General features: G+C 28.7%; 2 protein-coding genes across 2 annotated transcripts; one reads left to right on the top strand and one right to left on the bottom strand.

The window, feature by feature from the left end:
• The first annotated feature begins 618 nt into the window (after positions 1–618).
• LOC100648410 (kinesin-related protein 4) lies at positions 619–11,350 on the top strand. Its single transcript, XM_012314471.3, has 11 exons — positions 619–901; positions 993–1,227; positions 1,307–1,541; positions 1,612–1,940; positions 2,034–2,151; positions 2,238–2,553; positions 2,634–2,844; positions 2,925–3,063; positions 3,131–10,432; positions 10,616–10,786; positions 10,864–11,350. Exons 1-11 carry the CDS (start codon positions 748–750, stop codon positions 11,092–11,094), a joined length of 9,441 nt encoding a protein of 3,146 aa, XP_012169861.2. The 5' UTR covers positions 619–747; the 3' UTR covers positions 11,095–11,350.
• Positions 11,351–11,355: 5 nt separating this feature from the next.
• LOC100643131 (protein Peter pan) lies at positions 11,356–13,365 on the bottom strand. The gene is made up of 6 exons (XM_003399568.4): positions 13,212–13,365; positions 12,728–13,008; positions 12,436–12,646; positions 12,021–12,347; positions 11,613–11,943; positions 11,356–11,532 (listed from the first exon to the last, which is right to left on the bottom strand). The coding sequence occupies exons 1-6, from the start codon at positions 13,227–13,229 to the stop codon at positions 11,447–11,449; spliced, it is 1,254 nt and encodes a 417-aa protein (XP_003399616.1). The 5' UTR covers positions 13,230–13,365; the 3' UTR covers positions 11,356–11,446.
• Between the last annotated feature and the right edge of the window lie 2,320 nt (positions 13,366–15,685).

The raw sequence follows: 15,685 nt of genomic DNA, 5'->3' as shown, positions 1-15,685 counted from the left end.
GTATAATGTAACTATAAAATATCGAAAAATGTAAGTGCATGTTAAATTATTGATAAATTTTATTTACATGATTACAAGAAAGTACAAAAATTTAAATATCAATTTTATCTACTGAATCACTAACTTTATTACTTCTAAATTTTAAAATTTAAGATCACAGTATTATGAAAATTACTTCTGACTATAATTTGAATTACGCAACGCGCTAAACACTTTTAAAATGCATAACTGCGACATCATTGGCTATAATTAAAAAATCCACTAAAATCTTTGCCCACGTTTACAACACACTTACAATTCATATGTTTATACTACATATTATGAATTCAAATTATCCTGATAATCCAAAATTTATTATAATTTTATAAATTAAATAAAATAATTAGAATGTAATGTAATTTAAAAATATATAATTCTGAACTTTTGTAGATGTATAGTTTTTACTCAAATACTATTGGTCTATATTTTCGCGCCATTTAAAAACTACAAGAATCGTATTACATATAAATGGGACTTTGTATTTATTCACATTTGTTACCTATCTTACTGTTAGTAACTGTATGTCGTAATAAACCAATCAGATTATAGAAGATTTAAATTCAAATGAAAACTGAAAAGGTCACTTTTTCAAATGGCGGTTACAGTTTACAAGTGTCAGACATCATATAATATGAATGAAATGAGTAAATGTTAATTGAAAAAGTAACTAATGATTATTCGGTGATTTGAAACAAACAATTAGTAAAAATGTCAGACAGTATAAAAGTAGCTATTAAAGTGAGACCCTTAATTAAGCGTGAAAAGGATGATAATTTAGGGATACAGTGGGCAATTCAAGGCAATTCCATTGTTTCTACAGATCAAGAAGTGAAGAAGCGTGGAGATGGCGGTTTTTATTTTGGTATTATTTCCTATATTCATTATGACAACAAAATTAATTCGGAATTTTTTATATTTTTATTAAATCAGTATTAACATTTTTATGTTTACAGATCATATCTTTGACATGAATGCATCTAATTTGGATGTATTTGATATTGTTGTAAAACCAATTGTTAATGCTGCTGTAAATGGCTTTAATGGTACAGTTTTTGCCTATGGTCAAACAAGTTCTGGGAAAACGTACACTATGATGGGTAGTGCAGAAGAACTGGGGATTGTGCCACTTGCTGTGCAACACATGTTTGATGCTATTGCTAATACCAGTGGACGTGAATTTTTACTGAGGTACATTTTTGTTAATAATAAGATGTAATGATAATATATTCATCATAATTATATATATAAAAAATAATTTATTTTGTAGAGTATCCTACTTAGAAATTTACAATGAAAGAGTAAATGATCTTTTGAATAAAAGTGGGACTGATTTAAAATTGAAAGAAGACAGTAGTGGACAGGTAATCTTACAATGTAAAGAGGAAATTACAAATAGCCCCGAAAATGTGTTATCTATAATGAAAAAAGGAGATAAAAATAGAAGAATAGGGGAAACTAATATGAATGAGCGTAGTAGTAGAAGTCATACTATATTTAGGATTGTAAGTTCATATTACCATACACTACATATTTTGTCCAAATGCAATATCTTAATATAAATTTTGTATTTAGACAATTGAAAGTAGAGAAGCTGGAGATTCAAATAGTGCTATACAAGTATCACAATTGAATTTAGTAGATCTTGCTGGTTCTGAAAGAGCAAGACAAACAGGAGCTACTGGAGAGAGATTTAAAGAAGGGAGACACATTAATATGTCTTTGTCTACCCTAGGTTTAGTAATCATGCAATTAAGTGAATCCCAGGATGGTCAAAAGCATGTTAATTTTCGTGACAGTAAATTAACACGATTACTTCAAAATTCACTAGGTGGTAATGCCATGACAGCAATAATATGTGCTGTGACTCCTGCTGCTTTAGAAGAGACTCAGTGTACTTTGTCGTGAGTTAATTACTATTTTTAAATCATATATTGTATATATTTGTATCATCTATTATTTCTATTACTATAAAATTTGTATAATTATAATTTCAGTTTTGCCTCTCGGGCGAAAAGTGTGAAAAACAAACCACAAATTAATGAAGTCATGTCCGATGCGGCACTTTTGAAACGCTATGCAAGACAACTAGCTAAACTTCAAGAAGAATTGCAGGTTTTTAATTTGAATTATGACGATGATAAATTTTTTATATTTCTCATTTCATCCAAAGTTGCAATTGTGTGAACTTATTATTTTAGAGAATAAAGATTGAAAATCGATCTGCAGAAGTTGAAGAAATGGAAACCAGATTGCAAGAGAAAGATCGTATTAATCAATTATTAGAAGAACGCATAGAATTACTAAAAACTCGTATTGTTTCCGGAGATAATATAGCTCAAGAAGAGTCATTTAAATGCAAACTGAAAAGAAGACAAACATGGGGTGGTCCTGGAGTGTTTAATCAACATTTATCGATATTTCAAACTAAAACTGGCTTGCCAACGATAAAAGAAGTATCATTCGAAATGCCACAAAGAAAAAGCACCATACAATCTATAGACATAATGAATCAAAGTAAATTTGCCATATTATTTTTATTTATATATATTCTATATTTATTTCAATAAATTTTATATTGTTTCCCACTTTTTCAGCATTTCAAACAGCTTTTACCGATTTTGAGTTAGAACTATTTGAGAGTGAAAGAGATCGTGAATCTAGAGAAAGCGACAGTGACGAGGATTATTTTGTAACAAAACGTAGAAATAGAGTTACATTTGTGGATGATGTATACAACATTAAATCTAAAAATAATGGTATTGATATAACACCAGAAAAAAGTAACACATCGACCCAAACTGTAAGGTAAGTAGTAAAGATTAATATGGGAATGAATTATAAAATTGTGTAATATAATTTTAATTTATTTTAAAAAATTGTAACAGTTATCTAATGTCTCCTTCCACACCAAAACATGTTTTACGACGATGCATTAGTCAATTAACAAGAGAATTTGTAGAACTTCGTGAATTTACAACTTTAGAAAAACAACTAACATGTCAAGGAAATCATTGCTGTGCACGAGTAAGTATGATTAGTTATGCATATAATGATACAGTCATTATATATATGTAATTCTTTACGTTTTAAGGAAGAGAAAGAACAACAAACTGAACAAATAAAGTCATCTTTGGAATGTTATAAACTGGGATATGTTACAGAAGTGAAAGAACAACTTGCAGCTCTTAATCTTGCAGAAGAAACAAATTTAGAATCTATAATTACTAAACTATGTACTAAATTGAATGAAATTCAGAAACAAAATATTTTAGAAAAAGAAGCGAATTTTAAAACAATGAAACAATTTTCAGAACTAGAAAAAAGAATTGAAAATATTACTTCTGAAAGAAATGAATTTGAATATATTAGCCGTGAATTACGTGCAGAATTAAAGAAAAAAACAACAGAACTGGAATTAAAAATTATGTCCGAGGAAAATATGAAAAAAGAAGAAATGACAAAAATTTCAGAATTAGAAAAACAAATGGAAAGTATTATATCAGAAAAAAATAAATTTGAACGCGTCAATGCTGTCTTAAGTAATGAATCGACAAAAAAAATTACGGAATTGCAAAAACAAATCGAAAATATTACTTCCGAAAGAAATGAGTTTGAGCACATGCGTCGAGAATTATATATAGAATTAAATAATAAGTCTATAGAATTGGAAAAGTTGAAGAATAACTCAGAAAAAGGTGCAGATACTGAAATAATAAATAATAAAATAACAGAATTAGAGGCAGAAATTGAAAATATTACATCCGAGAATAATACGTTTAAACATATGAACGATGACTTACGCGCCAAATTAAATCAGATATCGTTAGAATTCAAATCAGAAATTGCTTCAGAACAGACTGAGAAACAAAAAGCAATTGAAAAAGTATCTGAATTAGAAAAACATATCGAACAACTTAATTCAAATAAACAAGAATATGACTGTACCAATGTTGAATTGAAAAATGAATTACATAACAAAATTATAGACTTGGAATTCAAAATTAACTCAGAACATACTTTGAAGCAAGAAGCAATGGACAAAATTTTAACATTAGAAAAACGAATTGAAGATATTACTTGTGAAAAAAATGAATTTGTACATATAAACAATGAATGCAATAAGAATATTTCAGAACTAAAATCTACAATTATGTCGCAACAAACTGCATATCAAGAAGCAAATAATAAGATTTCTGAATTAGAAGAAAAATTGAAAAATACAATATTGGAGAAAAATGAATTTCAACACACTAATAGTGAACTAAATACCGAATTCAATAAAAAGTGTTCTGAACTTGAGGCACAAACAATGCATAAGGAAGCTGACAATTTGAAAGCAATTGAAAAAATGTCTGAACTGGAGAAACAGATCATGAATATAACATCTGAGAAAAACGAACTTGAACGCGTTAATAATGAATTACATATCGAATTAGAGCAAAAAGATTCTGAACTAAACAAGATGGTAGCAGAGCAAATTCAAAATCGGAAAACAGTGGAAAAAATTTCCGAATTAGAAAAACAAATTGAAAATATAACATCTCAAAAAGATGAATATAAGTGTGTAAATATTGAATTACGTGCCCAATTAGATGCAAAAATTTCTGAATTCAATTCGTATATAAGACAAAGTAAAGCTGAAAATCAAGATGTAACGGAAAAAGTTTCTAAACTTGAAAATCAGATTACAAGCGTGAATTTTGAAAACAATGAGCTTCAACGTATCAATAATGAATTACGTGCCGAATTGAATCGAACAACTTTTGAGTTGAATCCCAAGACAGTAGAACAAATGGAATATCAAGATGCAATGAGAAAAATTTCGGAACTTGAAAAACAAATTGCGGATACGATATCTGAAAAGAATGAATTATACTGTATTAATCAACAATTATGCACTAAAAAAACTTGTATATTAAAGGCTAAAGTGACATCAGAAGAGATTGAAAAACAGAAAATAATTGAAATACCTGACCAACTAAAAATTGACAATATAACAGATGACAACTCTACAAAAGATGAATTAAACCATATTATTAGTGAATTACGTACTGAGTTGGATCAAAAAACTTACGCATTAAAGTTAGAACAAATTGAGAATCAGAAAGGAATAAAAATGATCTCCGAATTACATAAAAAAATAGAATGTGTCCTATCAGAACGAAATGAATTTGAAAATCTGTATAACCAATTATATACTGAACTCAAGAAAAAAGCTCTTAGATGTGAATCAACAATTGTATTAGAGCAAACTACAACTTCTGAATTAGAGGAGCAAATGGAAAACATTACCTCAGAAAATAATGAACTTAAAGATATCGACGAAATACGTGATGGATCAAATGAGAAGAATATAGAATTGAAGTTAAGAAGAACCACAATAAAGGATTTACAAGATGTAATAACAAATCTTCAAACTGCGAATCAAGATTTAGAAGATCAATATCAATCATTTTTAGGAAGTGAATCTGGTCTGTCTTCTTCAAAAATGAATGGAAGCAATGCTGATACTTCATATGTAATTCTAAATATGGAAGCAGAGAAAAGTCAATTAGAAGGAACTCTCCAACTAAAAAGTCAGGAGTTGGAAGATATAAAAAGAGATGTTCAAAGCCTTAAAGCGGACATAAACAAATTGCAGGAAACTATTTATCTGTTAACAACTGAAAATATGGAAATGGCTACAAAATTAACTATAGAGCAAGAGAATGCAAAACAAAGTGAAATTAATCTCCAGAAAACAATTGATGAACTTTATGCGCGTATTTCTGAAGTTACGAATGAAAAGATTACTTTAGAAAGTGATTTAATAGCTTTGAATGATCAATTGGAATCTATGCATTCTAAGATGTCAGTAGTATATAATGAAGAACAGTTGTTAGAATCATACCGAAATAAAATCGATAAACTAACTACAGAAAACATTGAATTGTCAACCTCTATCACAGAAAAAAATAAAGAGCTTGAGAACATCAAAGAAAGTAAATCACTTTTATATGATCACGATTGTATTTATACAAAGAAGATAGCTACCCTTCAAGAAAAGAATGAGTATTTGCTAGCTGAAAATAATGAACTTTCTACAGACTTGATAGACAAAATAGAAGAAAATGATATATTGAAGGAGCAATGTGATATACTAAAAAATAAGATAGAGCAATCACTATCAATAAATGAACATGTTGCTGACAATGACGTAGAACATGTAAAGATGAAAAATAATATCTTAAAAGCAGAAATTGCAGAATTAAAAACAAAAGTAACAATATTATCAGAAGAAAATACAAAACTTTCTACTAACCTATTAGAAACTTTAGATAATTTTGATTCTTCTCAAAATGAAAAATCATATAATAGTACTTTGCATTTATCGAAAATATTCAATAATAGTAGAGACATCAATGAAATGGAATACGAAGTATCACAAGAAGAAACACGGGAAACACTGGCAAATGAAGTGATAGCATTGCAGAACAAAATCGAATATCTGACGTGCTTGAATAAAAAACTTAGTGATTTAAAATTAACATCTTGCAGCCAGTGCGTACATTTAAGGAATTTGAATGAAAGTCACAGGATCCTTAAGTTTGAAGCAAAAGATTTGAATCAAAAGTTAGAAGATTTACAAAGAAAGTTCGATCGCAAGTGTGCAGACATCGAGATTCTGAAAAACAAAATACGTCAAGAATTAAATTTAAGTGTACACGATGTATCTTCGAACGTTATCTTTGTTGATGAAATGAATGTAAGTTTCGTTGAAGAAAGAATTCAGAGTTTAAATAATGAACTACAAATTTTAAAAACTGAGCATAATAAATTCTTGGTTTTATATGAGGATAGGTGTGATGAAGTAAAACAACTTCACAGTGGCATGATTGCAAATGAATCCAACACGGGTGATTCTACATCTAAAAAAATCCCGAACAGAGCAGGGAATAGAATAGAACAAATTCAAAATCATATTGACCACATAAAAAGTGATATGGATGAAATAAAGGAAAATAGCATGAATTTTACTGTTATGCTTAATGAATTTAAAACTGAAAAAGCGAATTTATTAGATCAAATTAACAACTTAAAAGATGCTAATGAAGAATTACGAAAAACAATATTAAATAATGAAAGCACTGCAATAAAGAAACTACAAATTCTTGAAAATGAATTGACCAATACAAATAGAGAAATTGAACAGTTTTCCATACAAGAAAAAGAGTTAGAATCACAGAAACTAATTTTAGAAGTAGAATTAGAAGGCTTGAAACGCAAAGAACAGGATAAGAATGCCTTGATTAATCAATTAAATGAACATATCTTCTCTCTGAAAAAAGAATTAGAGAACAAAGAAGAGTTACAGTATCTAAAGGAACAATGCGAGAAATTAGAAAAAGATAAAGTACTCAGTAAGGAATTGGAGCAACATAATATACTAAAGATCAAAGAATTGGAAATATGTATAAACGATCTCCAAAAAACTTTAACAAATCAAGAATGTTCCTTTAGAGAACTTCAAGAGAAAGCTATTTATATGGAAAAACTTCTACAAGAAAAAGAGCAAGAAATATATATTCTAACACAGAAATTACAAGCAGCAGAAACTGAAGTAATTAATATTAACAATAATTTAGAAATGAAATACAAGAATGAATTTGATTCGGTGGTCCAGCGACATATCAAAGAATATGAAAACAATATGCAAAAATTAAATGATACACTAAATAAATATATTGACGAAAATTTGAATTTATCACAAGAACTTACTAGTCTTCGAAATGTCAAAGAACAATTGAACGAAATACTAGCAGAAAAAGAATGTTTACTTGACCATCAAAAAATGTTGGTTCATGATAATGAAAAACTTCATGACGAATTAAACGAAATTAGAAAATGTATAATTAAAGAACTTAGATCGCTTAAGTATAATGTAAATTTACAAGAGTTTCCAAGTAAATCTGTAACTGAAATTTTTGTAGTTTTACTTCAAACACTTGTATCTAAGGAAAACGAAGTAATTAAAACTATGAGAGAAACATGTGAAAAGGAAAGACAAAAAGTAGAAGAGGAGAAACAACAATGTATAAATACAGAGAAACGTACTAAAACATGGGCTAAGGAATTGGAGGGAGAAATTGAAAAACTCCAAGCAGATTTAATGGAAAAAGAACATGCCCATAAAGAATATCAAAATACAATATCTCAATTAGAGCATCTTTTAAAAGAAAGCACTTACGAAAAAGAAATATTTAAAGAAAAAGTGGAAGCGCTAGAAACAGATTTTAATAATTTACAAGTTGAATTTGATAAACAATGCAAGGTTGATAATCAGCAAGAAGAAGCAATTCTTGTTGCTCAGAAGAAAGAAAAAGAAGTACATGAAATGTTTAAAACCAAAGAAACAGAATTACAGTCAAAACATAAATTGGAGAAAGAAATGTATGAAAAGAAAATAGATAATCTAGTTCAAACCTTAGAGTTTTACAAAACCAGAAATTTGGAATTAAATAATACGATTGAAGGTCTTGAAGCAAATGAAAGACAATTGAAAAATACCATAGAAGTGAATTTGACTGAAATAAAAAAATACAACCAAAATGTAAAAAAAATAAATACAGAACTTGAACAACTTACACAGGCTTATAATGAAGTAAATCAAGAGATGGAGCAGAAGAATTTACATATCGAAGAAATCACTACAGTTCTAAAAAGTAAATGTGATATATTGTCTGAATATAAAATAAAATTTGAGACAATTGTGCCTGAATATGAAATGCTAAAGGAGCATGTCAAAGATCAAAAATTGACTATAGAACAATGTAAAGAAGAAATAGACATGCTGAGAAGAGAAAGGGAAGAACAATTGGAAATTATTAAAGATAAGTTAAACTCGGAAGAAATAAAAAATTTTGGACTAAGTAAGCAATTAAATGAATTGAACAACAAAAATGTTACTCTAATAGATGAATTGAATAGTTTGAAAGAAAAATATGAAGAACTTCAAGGAGAAAATGCAAAACTAGAAAGAAAAATTAGAAATAGTACAAGCAAAATTAAAGCAGAAGCGGAAATAGAGGAGCTGAAGGAATTGAATAAAAGGCTACAAAACAATCTGGAGGGTGCAAGTAATCGTGTGGTAGAGTTTCAAGAGATTAGAAATCAGACTTTAAAAGACTTAGTTGATGTAAAAGGTAAATACGAATTTCTAATGCAAGAAAATGACGAACTAAAAAGAACACTTTCATTATATAAGTCGAAACACTCGAATTCAAGTTCATTAATAGACGAAGGCAAATACGATGTACTTCTTCTAGAAAAGAATAAAATTGCATTAGAGTTAGAAGATAAAAAGATAATACTGAGTCAAAAAGATAAAGAAGTTAAAGAATACATCACTCAAGTACAAGAATTAACTGATAGAAACAAAGAACTGGATGATGAATTAGAGGAGTATGCGGCAATAATTCGAGAACGGGACATTGAAATTTCAAAATTAGAAGACAAGTTATATTCCCGTTTGTCAGAAAATGTACTTGTTAATGAAGCAGAAGAAAAGTTAAAGAACCTCAATGAAGAAAATGAGAAACTTCGCGATCAGGTAGAAGCACTTAAAATGAGATTGCAAATGGACGTAGAGAAAGACATTGAACTCCAAAATGAAAGCATTATTCGCGTTTTAAAAAAGGAAAATTTGGAATTACAAGCGAAAATAAATTCTTATAAAATACAGATAGATGGTATTGAATCTAAAGAAATACGCACGAATCAATTAAAAAATTGGGATAAGAGATTAGAGAATAACTTAGAAGAGTCAAGTAATTCTGTTAAAGAACTTGAAGGAGAAAAGAATAAAATAATAAAGGAATTAGAAGCTCATAAAGTATTGTTAAATCAGAAGGATAAAGAACTTAAGGAGTGTATAAATAAACTACGAGATTTAACAATGAAAAATAGGGAACTCAATAATGAATTAGAAGAATATGTAAGAACTATTCGCAACCGCGATGCTGAAATTTCAAACTTAAAAGTTAATTTGGGTTTACAGTCAACACAAAATGAATCAGATAGTAATATAAGACAAAAGTTAGACTTTTTCATAATAGAAAATAAAAAGCTCAAAAATGAAATTAAAGAGCTTCATATGAGATCAAGATTAGAAACACATGATGAAAGTATACTTAAAAGTAGTACAAGAAAACAAAATAGAACTGTGACAGCTGATAGAGATGAATACAAGGATAAATATGAACAATTGAAAAAAAAGATTCATGAATTAGAATTGCAGTTAGTATCGAAAAATGGAAAAATTGCAACTTTAGAAATACAAATTCAAAGTGAGAGTTTCCCATATCAGAAGAAATGTAAAGAACTGGAAGAACTTGTACTCGCGTTTCGTAATAAGGTATGTTATAAATTATAAAAATGATAAAAAATTGGTTCTGAGTGTGTAGCTAATCGAATGATATAGTACAATCTGATGTAACTATAATGCTAAAATGTCTGGGTATAATTTTTAGTTGATATGACTTACAATCAAAAGGCTCAAATCATAATAATTACTATAAATGTTCAATTTTATATACAGAACGCAGAATTGAACAATGAAGTAAGAAAACTACGAAGAACTCTAAATGACGTTAACGCATGGGAATGTGATGTCTGTAGGCGATGGCGCGTAAACAGAAAGGATCAAGCTTGCCAAACAATACCCAATAATACAGTGCGTTTCTGTAGTACTAATAGTGGAGTTGTTGAGGTAAGCAAAAATATCAATACATATTAATTTTTAATGAATTTACAGTATTTACATACGAAGTTGTAATATTTATACAGGATCATGTGAAAATCCAAAAATTAGAAAAAGAGAAAATGTTAATGAAAGATTTGTGTCGATCCCGATCTCGACAAATAAAGGAATTACAGGATCGAATACAAGAACTAGAAGCACAAAGTTCGTTTGCTTTGAGACCGAACGAAGCATTGCAAGATAGATCTAATCAACAGGATAGCAGCATTATAAGACACAACAGGCATTTAGATATTGGAAAAAATTTAAAGCCGTAAATAATGTTAGATTTCTTCCTTAATCATACATTTTTATGCATATATGACACTATGTAATAACAGCGCATCTTATTCCATATCAGTAAAATTATTCCTGTACTATATGTTCATATATTTATATGAGACTGTAAATAATCGCGATTGAATTAACAATGATATGTATTACATTGTTAAATTTGTGATTTAAGCTAATGATTTTATCAAAATGATTTTTTATTCATATAGTTCATAAGAAATAAATTAAATATTTTTATAACTTCATTGTTGTATAAATTCATGTTTATTAAATAATATTTTATTCTATACATATAAAATTATATTACATCATACATTCGTCATAATGTTCAATGCTTCATAATTTGCCAAGTTTCTGTTTCTTTACTTTATATTTAGGCATACTCTTAGGCCTTTTTGCACCAACTTTTCTTTCAAATAAATCTACGAATGAAGATAGACCAAGATGTAGATTAAGAATGTTAATATATTAAATCGTTTTAAATGTATGAGACTAAAGTTACCTTTATCAGGCTCTTCTCCAATTTCATCGCGATAATATTGTGCATCATCATCTACTACATTGTTCTCCTCAATTGATTCTTTTGCTATTTTTTGTAGTAACACTTCATTTTCTTTCTTCTTCTGCATTCCTTTTAAAGATTTTTCTTTATGTTCTTGTTTTTGCAGTTCCTTCTTCTTTTTGTTTTCTTCTTGTACTTTCTTTCTTTTTTCCTTTAATTTCTTTTTTTCTTCTCGTTTTTTCTTTATTAATAGTTTTTCTTCCTCAGATTTATGAATATACTCATGGAAAAGTACTTCACCATCTAAAAGTCCATCTTCGACTTTTATCAACTAAAAGTATTTTAAATAACAATGTTAATTAGTAACTATCTCCGAAATTTATTTAAAGGAAGAGAATTATTTCTTACTTCTAGTGTTAATCTAGGACCTAATTCAAAGAGTCTAATTGCACTTTTATTATTTGCATGATTACCACGTGAGGATAATGTTTGTGGTAATGTAACATGATTTGAAGGATCATCTTCAGCTTCACTTTCAGAAACCGTTCCTTTTGTTAAGAAGTCGGAAAAATCTTCACATTTAGACAAATTTGGAATCTTAGCTTGAATTAACTTTTTGATACCTTTTGATACGTCAACAGGTACTACTTTAATAGCATAATGCCTGAGATCAATAGTTTTTGATGTGGAATTATAATTTAAGCTCAGACATCTACGGATTGTACTTAAATTAACCTATAAAGATATTAAGAAACATTTTATTCTAATGAAAAATTACAATTAACATATATAAACTAGGATTAGTGTCTAAGGGGAAACTTACTGTAGTCAGATTGATTGTTGGAAACATATTTTGAAACATAGAAGCAATAAGTTTCAGTTGCATACCTTCTCCACTAAAATTATTTAAAATTACTAGTGGAGAATTTTTAAATAATTCTTCATATACCATTTGCTTTTTTAACAAAGATATTACATCACGTGATAAGGAAAAACTGTGTATTTTAAAAGTGAGCGTTGGTCCTCTTGGTAATCTATTACAAATTTATTTTTTAATTGTTCAATAATATTTATGATAATATATAAACATTTAACATTATAATTGAATTCTGTACCTGCAAAGTTTGAAATACATTCCTTGCTCCGTTCTTGTAAACATACACATGTGTGTAACATGAAATATACCAGCTATTGATACAAAATCTTTAATTGTATTTCTTTTCCTTTCTTTTAAAGACATTGCTGTAAAAGGTTCCATGATTTTGCGGAAGTCTTTAGTAAGTTCAACAATGTGTTCTCCAGGTAGACCACGATGAATGACAAAAGAATGAGGTGCTTTTGCTACATTTGGATTTTCTTCTGTATTAATTTGTTTATTTTTCTTTACACAACGACCCTGCATAATGTTTATGTAAAGTTAAGTAAGGAATTGCATCATTTTTGTCGGTTCTATGTTCTAAATTCGTCTTATTAAAAAGAATATTTATGTTTACATGGGTATCCTATTAGTATTTAATTTATAATTTACATATATGTTGTATTATTTGTACATATATTAAAAAAGCTGTTCACCAAGGGCCAATTGAAATAAAAAATTACCTTTTTACGGCGTCCCATGATTGTTTTTTTATATTAAGGTTAGAATCTTTATCACGTGTATGTATATATAAATATGCGTGTATACAATGAATCGTTGTGAAGTTGGCGCTATAAGCAAAACAGGTTAAGCATCACGAGGATTCGAGGTGTCATAACCATGTTATAATGAATGAAAGTCACTACCATTTTTACCATTTTTTTTTACTTAAGTACACTTCATTAACAACTATTTTAATTTATTAATCGAATATCAAAAATTATTAATCAGTAAATTGAGAGTTTAGTTTTTTTTAAGAATATTTTTAATAAATTTTTGTTTCTATCATAATTACAACAATTTTCATTTTATTTTTAGTAATATCAATTAATATCTATGTTCTTAGGCATGTAAAATTTGTACGTCTATACAAGTAATAGAGATGCAAGTAATCTAAGAGACTGATGCAAGTAATATAAAAATCTAATTTAGTGTATATTTTTTAAATTGTTTCTGACTAAACTACCAATTCATAACATATTTTTGAATCTTATTAATAAAAGTTTAAAAATTATTCAGTGTCTTTAATTATTATGTTACTTTTAAGTAATGCATATTAAATATTTATTCGATTTAGAAGAGTTACTTATCTTTCTCTTTTCTCTTCTCTTTATCTGTTTTATATTTTATTGTTTTCAAACTGTTAAAATCTAAAGTCACGTAGAGAGTACAATAAGAGATCGCGAAACCAACCAACTTCCCATTCTCATTCTATTATGAATCCTGGAAACGACTACGGTTGTTCACCGCGTGGAAGGATTCATTGTTTGGAAGCGCGGGAACTTCGGTGCGACTTGTTAAGCGAAGAAAACTCTTCTCACGGTGCAAAGTTCACGGCCAACGCGTCGATCTTTATCTACCTAGCCATGTCCGGGGATCCCTCGAGTTGTTACACACTAAAATTACGTCGCCAATAATGAGGACGTAAAGTCTTCGAATAATTTCGCTACCACGTCCTTGTATGTATTTCTTCACCTTGCTATTTTCTCAACGTTAACATATTCGTTATCGATCTCGTATCTTTTATTTATAATGTAATATAACACTAACCATATCCACTATATTGGAAAACAAACTACCGTAAGGGCTTCATTTATATTTCTATTGTTCACGTCTAAATTTTATATGATCAGATATATTCTACAATTTTCTGTGTCCTGATATACTGTATGCATACATTTACAAGTATTCTTTATCTGTTCATTCCGTATCCATTGTTGATTCTATATTTAATATTAAGTAGGAATTCTGCGACACGTTAAAACAATAACTTTATGTACAATTAAAATTAATACCGTTACAGGTACGAAAACTACTATATATCAAACCGTGGTAGAAATCTTTACTTTCTACTCTTCGGGAATCAAAGCCTCTAGAAAAAGAGGCAAAGGTTCTTTATCGTAGTTCCGGCTTGATCCTTTAGTAGTACTCGCTTTGATCGTAGTAATTCGTCAACGGCAACACGGATAATAGTCGCAGTACGTTACACCGGCTGCGTCGAGGTAACGTCTGCCATATGCCAAGCTGAAAACCGGCCGTGATTTTTGCTAGCATCACTGCCGTAAGGAAATCGAAAAACAGAATATAAGCTCGTTCTTCTGCTATCTAATAGACGTCATACTTACGTTTGCAACAATATTTATTTAAATCAGTTATACGTATATTTAGTTCTTTGAACAATAATTGAAATTTCCGAATATGAATTTATTTCTTGACCAATTTTTTCATACATTTTGTTCCATTAGAGAGATTTTTTTGTTTGACAAATATCGTATCATGTATATATTTCCACGAAGATATTTTAATAAGCATTTCTGCTCAGGCTCGTTTTATAGTACCATAGATTGTTGTTTATTATGTATCGTTTGACTTTAGATCTGCAAATGGAATAAAATTATGAAAAGTATAATAAACTAGTAGTAGAATAAGAAAAAAGTAGAATAAGAATGTAGATTTCATATTCTAAATGAAATAATCCAACTCAGCTTAAGGTACACCGTTTCATCTGTACTCTAGAATACCCTCGGTTGGTACTTCCACTTTGGTGAACTTGTTTTTAAAATATAATAATGTTTCATAAATGCGTATGGTGATTTTGTTTGTTACATACAAAGGGTTAACCCGTAAACGCATTTATTTGATGGCAATAGTTTAATAAAAAAACATAACTAGTTCACCATTTTATTAACATGCGATTTTACCGTCATGGAACTAAAATGCAAAATGATATTATAGAAATTTTATTATATACCGTACATATTTTATAATCTTTTTATAATCCAAACATTAAAAATCAGGTAATTATATGGAAGATGGTACGCCCCACCGACTTTAATAATTTTAAGATATGTTGTTAAAGTCAACATTCTGAGCAACTTTTTCAAAACTGTTTCCTATACATATAAGCTGCTGCACGACTTTAGTTTCTGAGATATTC

Source organism: Bombus terrestris, chromosome 12 (assembly GCF_910591885.1).
Source record: "Bombus terrestris chromosome 12, iyBomTerr1.2, whole genome shotgun sequence".
NCBI lineage: Eukaryota > Metazoa > Arthropoda > Insecta > Hymenoptera > Apidae > Bombus > Bombus terrestris.
This window is presented reverse-complemented; position numbering and strand designations above follow the sequence as displayed.